Raw genomic sequence first — 14,286 nt, 5'->3', positions numbered from 1 at the left:
GGGCCCTTCAGGCATCCTCCGAACACTTGTGGAGGAAGCAGGCCAAGCCGGAGCCAGCGGTGGCCGGGAGCTGCCGGGGAGGTGCCCTGTTCTCATGCCGCCTGCTCACTGCCCGTCCGGTGTTTTTGGTTCTTGCAGTGAGAAGCGCCACCTTCAAGTGAACGTCACCAACCCAGTACAGTGTAGCCTGCATGGGAAGAAGTGCACCGTCTCCGTGGAGACACGGCTCAACCAGCCCCAGCCCGACTTCACCAAGAACCGCTCAGGCTTCATCCTCAGCGTGCCCGGGAACTGACACCCTGCAGAGGACCGGCCCGGAGCCTGGCCATGCTCCGAGTTCTGGGTCCCAGTCCAGCTGCTGCCTCCCAGCCCATGCCCGCTAGAAACCTGCTGTGAGGGCCCCTCCCGGAGGAGCCCCCTCCCTGTGAGGTTTCCTTCCTGGCTTTCTGCCTTTGGTATCATCTTCCTCTGTCCTGACTGTCCACGGTCCCTGCTCAATAAACCAAAGACCCTGGTGCCCCGCCCAGACCCCTGGGCTGACATCCAGACCAATCTCACCCAGGGGCAACTGGATGGTGCCTTTAATTGGTGTGGTTGCCCCTTGGCCAGGTCAAGTCGGAGCACCTAGGCAGGTGCCCTGCTGCTGACCCTGTAGAGGGAAGGGTTTGGGATGCAGGTCCCCCACTCTCTGGGAGCCCTACAGCCACCTCTCTCGCCCAAGGTGAGCCAGCCCTGGGGACCTAGCTCAGGGAGGCTCTGCTCAGAGTTCAGCGGACCACCTCCCCCACCCAACTCCCAGCCACCAGCCAAAGCTACTGGGTGAGCAGAGACACCCACAGGGCCAGCCCCTCAGCCAGGAGCCAGTGGCAGGAGCAGAGCAGCCCGTCCAGCAGAGTGAGTCCATCCTTCCCAGGTTCTCCCCCGGGAGACCCCCTTTGCCACCAAGGTCCCTGTCAGGGCCTCTGACCACCACTCTGGAGAGGACAGTGTGGCATGCTCCAAACAAGGAGCATCCTACTTCACTCGCAGCCTGTGACCGTGGCCCTCTTACAGATACTTTCACCCTGCTGTCACCACACTTGGGTCAGGAATCCTAATGGGAACGGGAAGCTGCCGGGATGAGGGCAGCCCTCAGGGCTGGCCGCTTTCCCTCTGGACCACCTCCCACTACGTTTCCTACTCAGTGAAACAGCAAGGGCGGGATCAAGGCACAGGATGACGGGAAGCAGGGCAGCAGCACAGCATGGGGTCCTGGCACTGCAGGCCAGGCCAGGACACCCACCCCACACCCTGCACGGCCCCTTGGGGCCTGTGCCCGTGAACTTGGTGCCGGGGAGAACTGCCAGCTAGCCGGTTTCTGCCCAGCAAAAGCATGGATGCCTCAGGGGCCTTCTGAGACAACTCTCCCCCTGAGCCCCAGCTGCTGAGAAGGCCTTGAGGGAAGTAGAGGCTCGGAGCAAATGCCTCATGTGGTGAGAGGACGAGGGGAGCCCGCACCTCAGGCAGGTGGTGAGAGGACGAGGGGAGCCCATCTCTCAGGTGGAGTGGGCAGGGGTGCATGAGAGGGACGTACTGAAGCTTCTTCCCATCATGCCACAGACGCTGCCCCACCATGCTCCTGTCCTCCCACCCTCACCCAGCAGAACCCATCAAGTGCCTGTGGGCAGCCTCCTGTGCCTCACCCAGGGCCTGGCCCGAGTGGTCCCAACAACCTGGTCTCATGCCCGCTCCCCATCCCTGCTTCCCAAAAATTGCACTGTGTGCAGTTTGCAACAAAGAATCCCGCTGGCATCCTGTCCTTGGGAACCCTTTCTCATTCCCCAAGCCTGGTCAGCCGCCTGCAGAGGCAGAGGTGCCCCCAGCCCAGGTTAGCAACGCTCATAGTTTTGCCAATTACCAGTAGACACTAGTGGAACCATCTAACTGGAACTTCCTCTCTCCTTCCACTTATTTCCCCAAACTTGTTGCTTTACACTAGACACATGCAAATGTATGTTTTAAACACACCAAAACAGATTATGCCAAATGAGTTGCCTGTCAAAGGCTGGAGGGCAGGAGGAGGGCCTGGGTTTGGGTTCCTTCCTCCCGGCCTTTGTATGGTGCCTTGGGCCCCTCAGCCCCAGCGCCAGGGCCTCCCAGCTGAGGCCACAGGACAAGCACTTTTTTATGATGTACTAAAAGAAGCCACAGTATGTGGCAACTGCAACAGGATCAGGAATTGAGGGCGTGAGCTCAGACGCGTGTCCTGGGTGCTGAGGGGAAAGGAAGCGGGCACAGTGATTGTAGACAATGAGGGGGGTTCTCTTGATGTCATGAAATGCAATTTTATGGTTTGGTGCAGAAACTCCTGTTTTACAGTAAATTAACTTTATTTCTAAAGCATATTTTGATTTACCATCAAGAGCAATAAAGCATTAAATCTTATTTTTAAAGGTGTTTTGCTTATCTGTCACTGAAAACTTTGTGAAATTTTTGCTTATAGAAAGTCAACCATTATCTGAGAGGACAGAAGGGAGAGTTAGGCACAAATAATGTAAAATGGAGGCTGATTTGCCTGAAGCTTGTGAGCAAGAAGTAAGCTGTGGGCAGGAGGTGAGAGGAGGGAAGGAGGCCATGGGGGTGAGTCCCAGCGCTTTCACCTGCCATCTTGAGGCCTGTGCGCTGGCAGCCGGAAGCACACTGCTTGGTGCCAGGGAACATGTTTACTGCAACAGAAGCACGTATGTAGAAAGGAAAGGCTCAGAGCCTTACAGTAGCAGACTGGGGACAGGCCAGGCTAGCCCAGTGAAAGAGCTGGGAGGAAGTGCGGGGGCGGCTGGGAGAGTGAGAGGACGCAGCACCTCCTCCTGGGGAAGGGAGCAAGGCCCTGAAGGAGCAACAGGGCATGGCCAGCACCCGAGGGTCCTGCAGCCAGGGTGCTACCGGTCACTGGTCACTGGCAGAAAAGAACACGCAGCAGTGGCTTCTGTAACTCAGACGAAGGTTGCTTTGCGGAAAGCAAGTGGCCTTGATCACAAGGCTGACAGCTCCCAGGCTACAACTTGAGGACAAGAAAGACTTTCCTAGTACTCAGGGGCAGCTTCAGACCGCAGGGTACAGGGCCTGGGGAGAGCCAGGTCCAACGTCCCCATTACCCTCTTCCTGAGGCTGACACCAGTGGCACGTGCAGGCCTCAGGCTGGCAGTGAGGACTGGCACAGATAGAGATGGTGGGAACCCCACCCATGCCGCAATTATGGGCTGGAGCGGCTGCTTCCCTGGGAGCCACAGGGCTGGATTTCTCCCGCCTGGAAACCCGCATGGAGCTAAACCCGCAGGGTTGGCCCATGTGGATGCCAGCCCACCCCTGCCAGCCTGGGAGACCCCGGGGGAAGGGAGCTCAGAGCAGAGCCAAGCCCAAGGATATGTGGGAGCAGCAGCTTCAGAGCCACACCTCGACACACGGAGTCTAGGGCCCAGAGCCTCTGCAGAACCCACCTGGCCAGACCTCACCAGGCCATGCTTGGGCCTGACCCTCCTTGGCTGGAGGTTCCAGTCACCCAGCTCTGCCACGGGAGTCTTTGGGAAACAGCTGCCCCCGCCTCGGCCGACGCTAAACCAAAGCTGACTTAACCTGTGCTTCCTTCTTAATCACCTTAGTGTGTTAAGCCCTTGCCCCCAACTCTGTCCTCCCCTCCCCCATAACACAAATCCAATTACGTTCTGAGTGCATGAATCATTTATTAAAGGGGGCCCCAGCCTGCCCACAAGAAGAGGTCTCTGTAATGGATGGTCAGTGCATTTTATTGAATCAGCACAGTACAAAAATAAATAAAAATAAGGGAAAGGGAATTAAATTACAGCCAAACTGAGCTTCATGACTTTGTCAGATTATAAACCACACATACTCACAAACACACTACACATACATACAAAATGAGACAAATATAAATTAATATTAACAATACCCACAGTTTGGTCAAAGAATAGCTACAGAAGAAATTGCACTAAAAAACCAACATACATCACACGTGTGTAATTAGCAGTTTCAAATATACAGCTATGAATAATTCCAAGTGAAAAAAAAATGGCACATTTTCTTTTCATTGCAAGTTTAACTGCTGGAACAAAACTAAGTTCTAATAACTGCATGGAAAGAATATATCAACCCTCCAGGTTTACAAGAAAAAGAGAAAAACCAAATCCTGAACTATTATTCCTGTGGCTTGTTCTGTGCATGGGTGTAATTTTCACAGCCATCTGTTCTAAGATTATTTTTCTTAAGACACAAAATGCTCCTGGTTTGCATGCACAATATCACTGTAAAAGCAACAATTAAAGAATAAAGGTTTTTTTGTAAGTTTTTTTTTTTATTGTTGTTCTAAAAGTAGTCTTCATAGCAGCATGGCAAATGGGTTCTTTGCTTGCACACTCAAGTATATCAGTTGTTCCTTTACACAATACTGATGACCAGTGCAAGGGGGGAGAGAGAACACGACGGGCTTCACACTGAGGGAACTATACAGTTCTTCCCTTAGTCCCCACCACTTCCAAAATGTCCACCTCTTCCAAAGAATAAAAAAATAAATACGGAGAAAGAGAAGGAAACAGACACGCAACTGGAATCCTGTGGATGCAATGTAACCGCACAATTCCAGGCCAGGTTCCACCAGCTGAAGGTGATACACACATGCGCCCTCCTCCTGAGACTTGGCACTGACCCTCCCTCTTCCCTGCCACCAGGGGCATCCCACCTCCGGTCGCACGCAGCAGCGGGATCTGAAGACAGGCTGTGTGGAAACCCAGCAGCGAGGAGGTGCTGTGTGAAGTCTGTGCCAGCAGCCGCAGGCTCCTTCCAATGCTGCACCGATTATCCGACAGTCCTAGGAACGGCTCCGCTGGGCCTCAGGTGCAGCCAGGCAGATGCTCCCGGCAGGGCAGGCTCTCTTCCCCACCTCTGGGAATGCCTCCGGCCACCACGTTCTGCTCCAGGACTCTTAACACTGGGACTTCAATTTCACAGCTTTCTTTTTGTGTAAATTTCAGTAGTGCTTGTGCTGAAATTGGTAACCACCTTGAACCTAATCCTATGTAAAGTGACCCTCTGCCTCCCCACCCCAGGTCCCCATTCCAGCACTCCCTGGGGGACTGGGCCTGGAAGACAGAATCCTCTGTCGCGTCTTCACATTGGTCTTTGTTCTCCACAGCAGAGTGACGGGCCATGGAGGAAGGCTTGCTCCCTCCCCCAAGTCCCAAGCCACCAATACGGGAGAATGAGAAAGAAAATCAATAAAGTACACATTTGTGTTTTTACAGCCAGTAGGGTAAGGTGGAAACCAAAACCAGCAGCGGCAAATGATCAGTTGTAGAAATCAGCAGGCTTCCAGAGCAACCAGGAGTCTCACTCCCGTCTTGTAATTGTCTCCAAGATCCGGCTGTCTCACTGGTCCTTGTCGGGCAAGTCTTCCTCTTTAGAAGAAACTCAACTGTTTGGAAACAGCTTTAAATTAACAGGAGTGGGGGTGGGGCCACCACATCGCCTTCCCCCCAGGTCTGCAGGACAAATGTCATGTGCACCAGCAAGAGGCCTTAGCCCTTAGGTGGGCAACGGCTTGGTCTCAAGGTATGGCATCCCTCACCTTGCCCAGAAGGCAGGCGTTGCTAATGGGCACCTGCAGCTGTCCTGGCATTTGCCACAGGGTGACTGCACTGCATTATTTCAAAAGAAAAATTCACCCAGGAAAGTCATCTCCAGCTTCACCCCACCTCTTTAGCTGGGACCCAAAATGAGAAAAAGTAATGAGTCAAAGCAGCTCATCGGTCAATACCAGCAACGCGGCTGGGAGCAGCAGACAAGGGGGCAACGGGCGAGTTCCATTTCTCCACTAAAGGAAAGCCCTTCTCCCTAAAAAAGAAAACAGCAAATCAGGGCGGTGTGTGGTCAAATGACCAGACATAGTCTTTCCACCAGACCCGCTCAGCTTCGCCTCGCCTAGATTGCAGATGTCCCAGGGCAGCGGGGATCTTGCCTCATGACCCCACTGGCAGCTCAGTTAGGGTGGTTAGCTCCAGGAGCCTCTGGGAGAGTGAATCTCCACACGGGAGCCAGAAAAGGGCCTCCAACCAGAAACCCCAATTCCTCCCTGGGCCAGGCAGCCAGCGTCCCCTCTCCAGCGCCACATACAGGGTGCAGCCAGCAGCCTCGCCTACCCTGGACCCAGCAAGGGCACAGGCGGCAGGGGCAGGTCAGTTCTTTGAGTTCCCCAAAGTGGGAGGTCAGTGGCCTGGGTGGCTCTGAATACATCTTCTGGGTTTTGCGCAAGGCTCGTGAGTTCAAAAGTGCCCAGAGTTCTTGGCAGGGCTGAAAAAACCCCAGGGAGAGACTGTGGGAAAGGTGAGGCCCTTGGTGGCTTTGCTAGACACATACTGTACACAAAACTGATTTAATAATAAATTTTTAAAAATGCATTGAATCCTTGAGCCATGACGCAGGCTACAGTGCTCACCGATCCAGGCCTAGGAGGAGCCGCTTCTTGTCCTCCTGGCCGCTCTCGTTCTTCAGGTCGGAGAAGACCTGTGTGAAGTAGTGTGGGTCGGCATTTATCTGCAGCATCTTTGAGCTCATGAGGTTGATGACAGAGAGGCAACGGTCCCAAAAGGCCTCCTTGCAGCTCTCCACCAGGAAGGGCTTGAGCGGATAGGAGATCTCGTTGCCCATGTAGGAGTAGGAGAGGTACAGGCACGTCAGCAAGACGGCCTGGAGCTCGTGATCCGAGCCCACCTCGGAGGAGATAACATCCCTGCAGAGCATGTAGAGGAAGACCACGTTGGCCGGCGTGATGAAGCCCTGGTCCTGCCAGCCCTGCAGAAGCAGCGAGCGGTCCACGCTGCGCAGCCAGAGCACGGGGTCCGTGGGGGACAGGTGCTTCAGGCGGTAGCACCGGCGGCAGAGAAACTCACCCAGGCAGCGCAGCAGCTCGCTGGTGGACGCCTGGACGATGACCCGTTTGGGCGTCCCTGCGGAGGTGACGGCAGGGTGAGGGGCTTTCTTGACCGAGGACGAGCCCCCGGTCTGGGAGCCCGAAAGCTGGCTGGCTGGGGGTGCGGGCGGCTGGGCCGGTGGGGGCTGGGCGAATGTGGACAGGTTGGCGCACGACAGCGACTTCTTCAGGTTCTCATTGTTGAGGTGCGTGATGTTGTTCTGGTAGCTGCTGTTGGGCTGCACCTTCTTGGAGTTCTTCTTCTTGGCCGACACGGCTACGATTCTCTTCCAAGGCAGCACGGAGATGATGGAGTGGCGCTTCAGGTTCTTGTCCTTGGCGTTCTTGCTGTTCTGTACGGCCGTATAGTGGCCCACGGTGGCCGCGCCATCCTCAAACAGCGTGGCCTTCCGGTAGCTGGGGGACAGGGAGAGCACCGTGCCCATGGTGCCGCTGCGCGCCGGGCGGGGGCTCGCGCCCCTGCGCGCCCAGCCTGCCTGCCGGAGGGATAAAACCACTCACTGAGCCTGCGGCGGCCCCGGGGAGGAGGCGGGGGCGCTCCCGGGAAGCGTGCTGCCCCCTTGGATCTGCCTGGAAAACAAGATGGTTCTTAGCGCCAGGCTGGGCTCCGCGCCGCGCCCCTCCGCCCCGCGCCTCGGCGGATCCCGCGGCCCCAGTCCCGGGCCCTACCCGCGCCCCCGCGCCGCAGCCTCGTCTCGCCGCCTCCTCCACTGCAGCACCCCCGCCCGCCGCCGCCGCTGCGGTCCCCAAGCGCAGCCGGGAGGGGCCCGGGCGCCGACGGAGGCGGACGAGGACCCCCGCCTGGACACCCCTCACGGGCGCGACCCCGGGCCCCGCTCCCCGGGGCCAAGGACGGCCGCCCAGCGCAGGCTTACCCGGCAGGCGGCAGCTCCTGCGCTCCGCGCCCTCCGCAATGCGCGCCGCGGCTCTGCCGCCGCGGTCCCGGCGCTCGGGAGCGCTCGGCGGGGATCGGCTGTGCTCGCGCTCGGCGGCGGCGGCGGCGGCGGCTCGGCAGCTTCTGTCCAAGGTTCTGCAGGCGCCGCGGCCCCACCCCCCGGCTCGGCCGCCCGCACCTTTGCCGCTGCCGCCGCCGCCGCGCTCGCGCTCCCGCTCCCGGCGCGCGCCTCAGCGCCCTCCCTCGCGGGGCGCGCGCGCCGTCCACGCGCCGGCCTGGTCTCGCCGGGGAGTTGCGGCCGTGGGTGTCCTCAGCTCGAGCCGCGCACGGTGCAGGTAGGACGCGGCGACGAGCGGGAGGCACCTCTACGCACCGGGCCCCATCTAGGAGCCGGACTCGGCGGCGGCGGCGGCGGGACACGCGGCGCCGGCCCGCCCCGCCCCTCGGGACCGCCCCTCCCGCACAGCTCGCCGCCGGCTCCGCGCCGCCGCCCAACAGCAGCCCGGCCGCCTGAGAGACCCGGGCGCCCGCGCAGCCCAACTCTGCTGACGCGGGGCGGGCGCCGAGCAGGGCGGGGCTGAGGGCCGACCCCGCCCGCGCCCCGCCCAGACACGTGCTGTCTTTGTTCCCGCCGCGGCGCCCGCAGCTGCCAGCCGCTGGGGCGCTCTAGGCCGAGTCCTGCCCTGGCAGCGCGCGGCCCCGCCCTCTCGGAGGCTGTCGCCCGGGCCCTGGTGAGGAGCCCTCCGCCGAGGCCAGGGCCGGGAGCTCCCTCCTTCCACCTGACATCCCCGTCCCTGTGGAAAGCAGCCGGGGAGCGCGGGAAAGGCGGCCCTGGGTGGGGAGAGGCGACGCCTTTACTGAGACCTCCCGAGTGCCAGGCGCACCTCGAGTGGACAGTCCCATCGTTTCTGGCCACCCTTCCGGGGCCTCCGTTCCCTCATCCCAGGTAGATGCCCGTGGCCCGAGTGGGCCTCAGAAATCCAAGCCAGAGAAGCGTGGCTCGTAGCAGTTCCAGGCCACCAAGAGCCAAGCCTGAGCCCGTCACAAACATGACCTCGAAGTTCCCACTCGCCCTCTTATTTGTTGTATTAAAGCTGAAGCAACTGCCCCTCTGGCCAGCTTTCTGACCCTCTTAAACGTTTTCAGTTCTAAGTATGTATAATTTAAGAACTTGATGCTAGCGAAATTGAGTAAAATTCTGGTTCTGAAAGAGCTGTTCCTGTCAGATGTGAATCCAGATCCTTCACAAAGGCCGTTGTTCATTTACTATTTTACCTTGTTTCTGGAGATTGAGTCAAAACTGACCACAAACCTGGGAAACAGGAGCCTTAAGGCCTTAATCCAGATCATCTTGGACCTAGAGATGATGTAGTGGCACTCCAGAGGAGAGGATGACACCCAATTACCTGACCACTCTGGCCCACTAGGCTTTCACCCTGCGCCAGCCCTGTCAACTGCCCTAGGGGGAACAGAATGGGAATCTGACATCATTCAAAATGCTGCAATCACGGCAGAAAGTGCTGGATTTTGTTTATGTGCCACTCAGAGGGAATTCCAGGCTTTAGGAACCTTAGGGGACAGGCATACAGTGGAAAGTGCATTGCTCTGTACCCAGAGGACAACTTTGTCCACAGCCCTTCAGAACAGCCACAGCAGCTGTTACGGGAACTCAGAAGAGGAAGGCAGGCTCCCAGCTCAATGTGCCCCTCCCTGTGAATGTTCCTCAGTGTACAAGCCTACCTGCTCTTCAAATGGAGCTGTCCTCAACCCTCCTGCATCTAACAGTAAGAAGCCAGAAGAGGCTGGACATGGTGGCTCATGCCTGTAATTCCCAGCACTTTGGGAGGCCGAGGCGGGCAGATCACCTGAGGTCAAGAGTTTAAGACCAGCCTGGCCAACATGGTGAAACCCCATCTCTACTAAAAATACAAAAAAATAAATTAGCCTGGTGTGGTGGCGCATGCCTGTAATCCCAGCTACTCAGAAGGCTGAGGCAGGAGAATCGCTTGAACCTGGGAGACGGAGGTTGCAGTGAGCCAAGATCGCACCATTGCACTCCAGCCTGGGCAACAAGAGCGAATCTTTAAAAAAAAAGGAGCCAGAAGAAGAAACATTCTCCTTCCAGACCCTGACCAAGTGTCCCTCTTCCTTCTCAAAGGAAAGCCGAACCCCAGCCTCTTTTCCTCAGCCCCTACTTGGAGCCTCTAGCTCCTGAGTTGGCTCTGTGACCCCCTTCAGATTCTAGTGTTGAGCCATGGTTAAATGTTTTCCACTTCCCAAAACATGTCCAAATTTTGAAGCCTATAATCCACCCGGGCGGGGTGTGGTGCCACACCGTGTCCAGCAGTTTTGGAGGCCAAGGCAGGCGGATCACCTGAGGTCAGGAGTTTGAGACCAGCCTGGCCAACATGGTGAGCAACCCGTCTCTACTAAAAAAAAATTAGCTGGCTGTGCTAGCAGGCGCCTGTAGTCCCAGCTACTCAGGAGGCTGAGGCAGGAGAATCGCTTGAACCTGGGAGGCAGAGGTTGCAGTGAGCCGGTATCACGCCACTACATTCCAGCCTTGGTGGCACAGTGAGACTTCAGCTAAAAAAAAGAAAAATCCACCCCCTAGAAAAACCTGTTATTACCTTTAACTCTCAATCTCAATGCTAGCTATTCCAGTTAATTCACAGGGAAGCAGACCAAGCTCACCCCACAACTACCCTGCTTCCCACACCAGAGCGGCATGCCTCTGCATGGGCCTTTTCAAGCCAGGCCACACCCTGTGTCCTCTCACCTTTGTCCAGCCAGCCTTTCCCTAGCACCTTCAAAAAGAGCTCTCGGCAGAACACCAACCTCCTCACACTTGTCCAAAGCAAAGTCACAGTTGCAGCACAGCAGGAATGGAATGGCACTGACAGCCCACTTACTGCTGCGACTGAGGGACGGGGTCTCCAGGAGCTCCTACCTACCCAGGCCATGCCTGTTATGCTCGTTTTCAGACACCACACAGCTCCTCTTTTCACTCAACCCACCACCACCTCCCCACCCCCAATTCCTATCACTGCTCCAACTGGAAGCAAGGAAGAAAGGGCAGTCAACTGCCAGAAACGGCAGAATCAAGGACCCAGAAGGCAAACCCAGTTGAATGAGGCAGGGCTGTTTTCTTCCTAGCTGCCTTCATCATAGAACTGCAGGGAAGATTTCCAAATCCCACCCCCATCAATCAGCCTACTTAGCCTATAGCCTATCTCTAGCTGCCTGAAGGGCCAGCCTGCTTGTTAGCTTCCCTGCTGGGCTGGGCTGCCCATGCACTGCTGGAGAGTCCACTTTACCCGCATGCCCCACTTCCCATAGCATCCTGAGGAAGGGAGGCCAAGGCGGGGGCCAGCTACAGCTTCCAGGAAGGGTTCCAAATAGAGCAGGCCTGAGCCCTTACTCCTGAGGAAGTCAGCTTTGTTCTTTCAGGGATCACAGAGCAACATCTAGTGGCCCTTCTGGGCAGCACAGATTACATAACTAGCACACAGCAGGGGACCAGAGCCTCTGCTCCCAACTCCAGTCGAGTCTTATTAACACACAAAGTCCTGGCACCATGAAGGCTGGGCCTAGAAGGGAGGTGAGGGAACCGGGCCCAGGTCAACCCACCGGCCAGCTGACCTCCCCAGTTGTGCCTGGACTCAGGTCATGAGAGGCCCGGGAGAGGAGGCAGTGGCACAACTTCTGGTCCTGGAGGTCTAGAGCTGCGCTGTCCAAGAAAAGGATGATGTGAGCCACGGATAGAAGCCACATAGGTAACTTTGTATTTTCTAGCAGCCACATTACACAAGTAAAAGGGAAACAGGTGAATTTTAATAATATATTTTATTTAACCCAATACCCAAAATATTTCAACACATATATAAAAAAGTTATTGACATATTTTACACTCCTTTTCTTATCATACTAAGCCTTCGAAGTCTGGTTTGTGTTTACACTTGGCAGTGTATCACAGCTCGAACCAGCCACATTGCAAGGGCCTGACAGCTGCACGTGGCTAGCGGCTCCATATTGGACAGCACGGGTCTAGAGGGCATCATCTGACCAAGACCCGCAAAGGGAACCGAGAAAAGGGCTGCTGCCTGAGCTCCTCAGGACTGCCGTAAGTTTGAGAAACCATCTCCCCTCTGCTCCAAAACTAGGTATCTTTGGAGTACTTTTTAAAGTCCTTTATAAAAGCAAAACTCTTTCTGCAAGTGAAATACAGAGACAATACTAAAACTGACAATGGCTGAACTGCTCAGACTGAAGAGGATTTAGCAGGTCCCCCAGTGGTCCCAGAGCCCCCCCAGGGTGTGAGGCAATATGAAAATCGCTGCCTTTGAAGATTCCAAAAGGAAACAAAACCACAACTGAATGTCAGGACTCTCCAGACACCTGCACGTCTATGACTTATTAAGCTTCACATCACAATCACCTGCCAAGGAAGCAGCATCCTCACTGAGTAGAAGAGGAAGTAGGCTCAGCGGATCTACCGTCCAAACCTACACGTGCTCACTGGACCATGCTGCCCTGGAAAAAGACACCTGAATTCATTTCCAACTTCAGAACTCACACACCAACTTTCTTGCACCCAAAGCCCTTCAAATTTGGACCCCAAATTTAGCTTAAGGACTCCCATTACACAAATGAGATAACAGCTTTGGCCAGATGAGAGCTAGACTAGTGTGGGGCTACACAGAGCTGTCTGGGCTTGCTTGGAAGCCCTCCAGCACTCAAGAAAAGACACCTTTTGAAAAAAAAATTATTTTTATTGGAACTCATCTGAACATCAGATATACCTGGTGTTGGTTAGCAAGAACCGTTTGTACATTTGATACTGATGGTGCCAAAACCAAAACAATGACTGGACATGATGGGGAGAAATGTTGAAAACAAAAACCTGATTTTGGAGAGGAAAATAAAAGCCAGTCAGATTCACTGAGGATGCAAAACCTGGTACAACAAAATCCTTTTACAAAATATAAATGTATTATGAAAACCTGGAAGGATAATCCAAGGAAGGTAAAGAAGAGAAAAGGAGGCCGGCAGGAAGGAGAGGAAAAGAAAAAGACAAAGAGGAGATGAGAGAAGAAAATACAGTTCAGCACAACAGAGGTGCAGAAGCTCACCTACCCAAATGGCATTAAAGCCTCGCTGTGTCATCGTGTCAGAAAACAAAGCATGCTGACACACAGTGCTCTATTTCCCATCCACTCAAGTTCTAAGAGGTAAATTAAGAAGCTCCCTGGGAAGGGGACATGAGGTTGCTCAAAAACCCAACAAAGAAAATTAAAAAAGAGAGAGAGAGAGAAACACACCCCACAGTGTCATTCCGATGTTCATTGTTTAAAAAAAGGAATAAATCCATCTGAAAGCAGGAGAGGAGGAGTGGGAGAGGGAGAGAAGCTCATGGATCTCACAGACAGCCTGACTCCCCTGGAGGGAAGAGGAGGAAGGCGGAGAGACATGACGGTCTTCTGCTTGAGAGGGAAAGAGAAGGGAGAGAGAGGAAAGGAGAGAGGAGAGGAACGCAGAGGAGAGGAGAAGAGGGGCAATTAAAACACTGACAACTAATCTAGTTTACTGTGTAAAAAAAAAAAAAAGAAAAAAAAGCCACATGCACAGCAGGCCCCTTGGGGGCTAAGGGCCCACACTGCTCCCTGTGTGGCCGTGGTAGACACTAGCTCCTGGCCTCATCCCCATTCCTTCACAGGTCAGAGCGGAGCTGTGCAGGTGCTGCTGCTGTTGTTGCTGCAGTGGTGGTGGTGGTGGTGGTGGTGGCGGTGGCGGCAGGACCTTCGGCTACTCTGCTGGAGCCAATATGGGGAGAGAAGGGCGGACAAGCCGTATGGCAGGGGAAAGAACACCAAAATGCCTCATTTCAAATAAAAAAGAAAACAGCAGTCTATACACAGTTGTTTGTTTTGGTTCAGTACAAACAGAATAAAAAGTCGTTGCTTTTGATGGTCAGCAAACACCCAATTCTGAGGAGGAGGAGAGGTGACGCCCAGCAAGTGGATTAGGACCCCCAGTGGTTGGCGGGGTGCCTGGCTTTGCGGCCGTCTCCCAGGAGGCAGAGAGGACAGCTTTAGGTAGTGTAAGCCTTTTTCCTTTTATTTAGAATAATCTTTTTTTTTTTCCTTTTTCTTTTTTTTTAAGCAATTTCCCCACTCCCAAGTTGGGCCAGTAAAGATTACATGAAAACTGGCACACCTATTGGCTGGAATACAGATGCACCAAATGAAGATTTAAAAACTTTCCGAGCGAAAAGTAGAACAAAAAGAAAAAAGAATCTCCTAGCATTTTCCCCCAAGGTTTCACTCTCCCGCCACACACACTCTCCAAAGGACCGCTACAGATCCAACTCTGCAAGAGAAGACAGAGCAGTGTCAATCAGGAAGCCATGAGG

General features: G+C 55.0%; 3 protein-coding genes across 8 annotated transcripts in view; 1 reads left to right on the top strand and 2 right to left on the bottom strand.

The window, feature by feature from the left end:
• Window positions 1–2,424, top strand: part of MYO1D (myosin ID) — a 379,960-nt gene extending 377,536 nt beyond the window's left edge. Inside the window, exon 22 of the mRNA XM_023182884.2 lies at window positions 139–2,424. Within this exon, the coding sequence (XP_023038652.1) occupies window positions 139–295 (157 nt within the window). The 3' untranslated portion in view covers window positions 296–2,424. The remainder of the gene's footprint in view (window positions 1–138) is intronic.
• A 1,337-nt stretch (window positions 2,425–3,761) lies between these two features.
• On the bottom strand, window positions 3,762–8,419 carry CDK5R1 (cyclin dependent kinase 5 regulatory subunit 1). 5 transcript variants are annotated; one of them, XM_023182881.2, is made up of 3 exons: window positions 7,855–8,419; window positions 6,485–7,455; window positions 3,762–5,883 (listed from the first exon to the last, which is right to left on the bottom strand). In XM_023182881.2, exons 2-3 carry the CDS (start codon window positions 7,402–7,404, stop codon window positions 5,793–5,795), a joined length of 1,011 nt encoding a protein of 336 aa, XP_023038649.1. In that variant the 5' UTR covers window positions 7,405–7,455; window positions 7,855–8,419; the 3' UTR covers window positions 3,762–5,792. The 5 variants fall into 5 exon arrangements, with proteins under 5 accessions (XP_023038649.1, XP_023038646.1, XP_023038651.1 ...); XM_023182878.2 differs by having other exon boundaries at window positions 6,485–7,549; window positions 7,855–8,418; XM_023182883.2 differs by having other exon boundaries at window positions 3,762–5,464; window positions 6,485–7,549; window positions 7,855–8,418.
• A 3,282-nt stretch (window positions 8,420–11,701) lies between these two features.
• The window catches only part of PSMD11 (proteasome 26S subunit, non-ATPase 11), a 44,792-nt gene continuing 42,207 nt past the window's right edge, over window positions 11,702–14,286 (bottom strand). Inside the window, exon 14 of one of the 2 annotated variants that reach the window (XM_023182876.1) lies at window positions 11,702–14,243. The gene's annotated coding sequence lies outside the window, so the exon portion shown is untranslated. The remainder of the gene's footprint in view (window positions 14,244–14,286) is intronic. The other variant, XM_023182877.1, reaches the window with a different exon arrangement.

The sequence above is a fragment of the Piliocolobus tephrosceles genome, chromosome 16 (genome assembly GCF_002776525.5).
Source record: "Piliocolobus tephrosceles isolate RC106 chromosome 16, ASM277652v3, whole genome shotgun sequence".
In the NCBI taxonomy this organism is placed as follows: Eukaryota; Metazoa; Chordata; class Mammalia; order Primates; family Cercopithecidae; genus Piliocolobus; species Piliocolobus tephrosceles.
Note: the sequence above shows the minus strand (reverse complement) of the source record. Positions and strands in the feature narration are given on the sequence as shown.

Coding starts and splice junctions, on each gene's coding strand:
- CDK5R1 (XM_023182881.2), bottom strand. CDS start 7,404: ATGGGCACGGTGCTCTCCCTGTCCCCCAGCTACCGGAAGGCCACGCTG. Junction 5,884..6,484: donor CTCCTCCTAGGCCTGGATCG/GTGAGCACTGTA, acceptor TTTCTTTTTTAG/GGAGAAGGGCTTTCCTTTAG.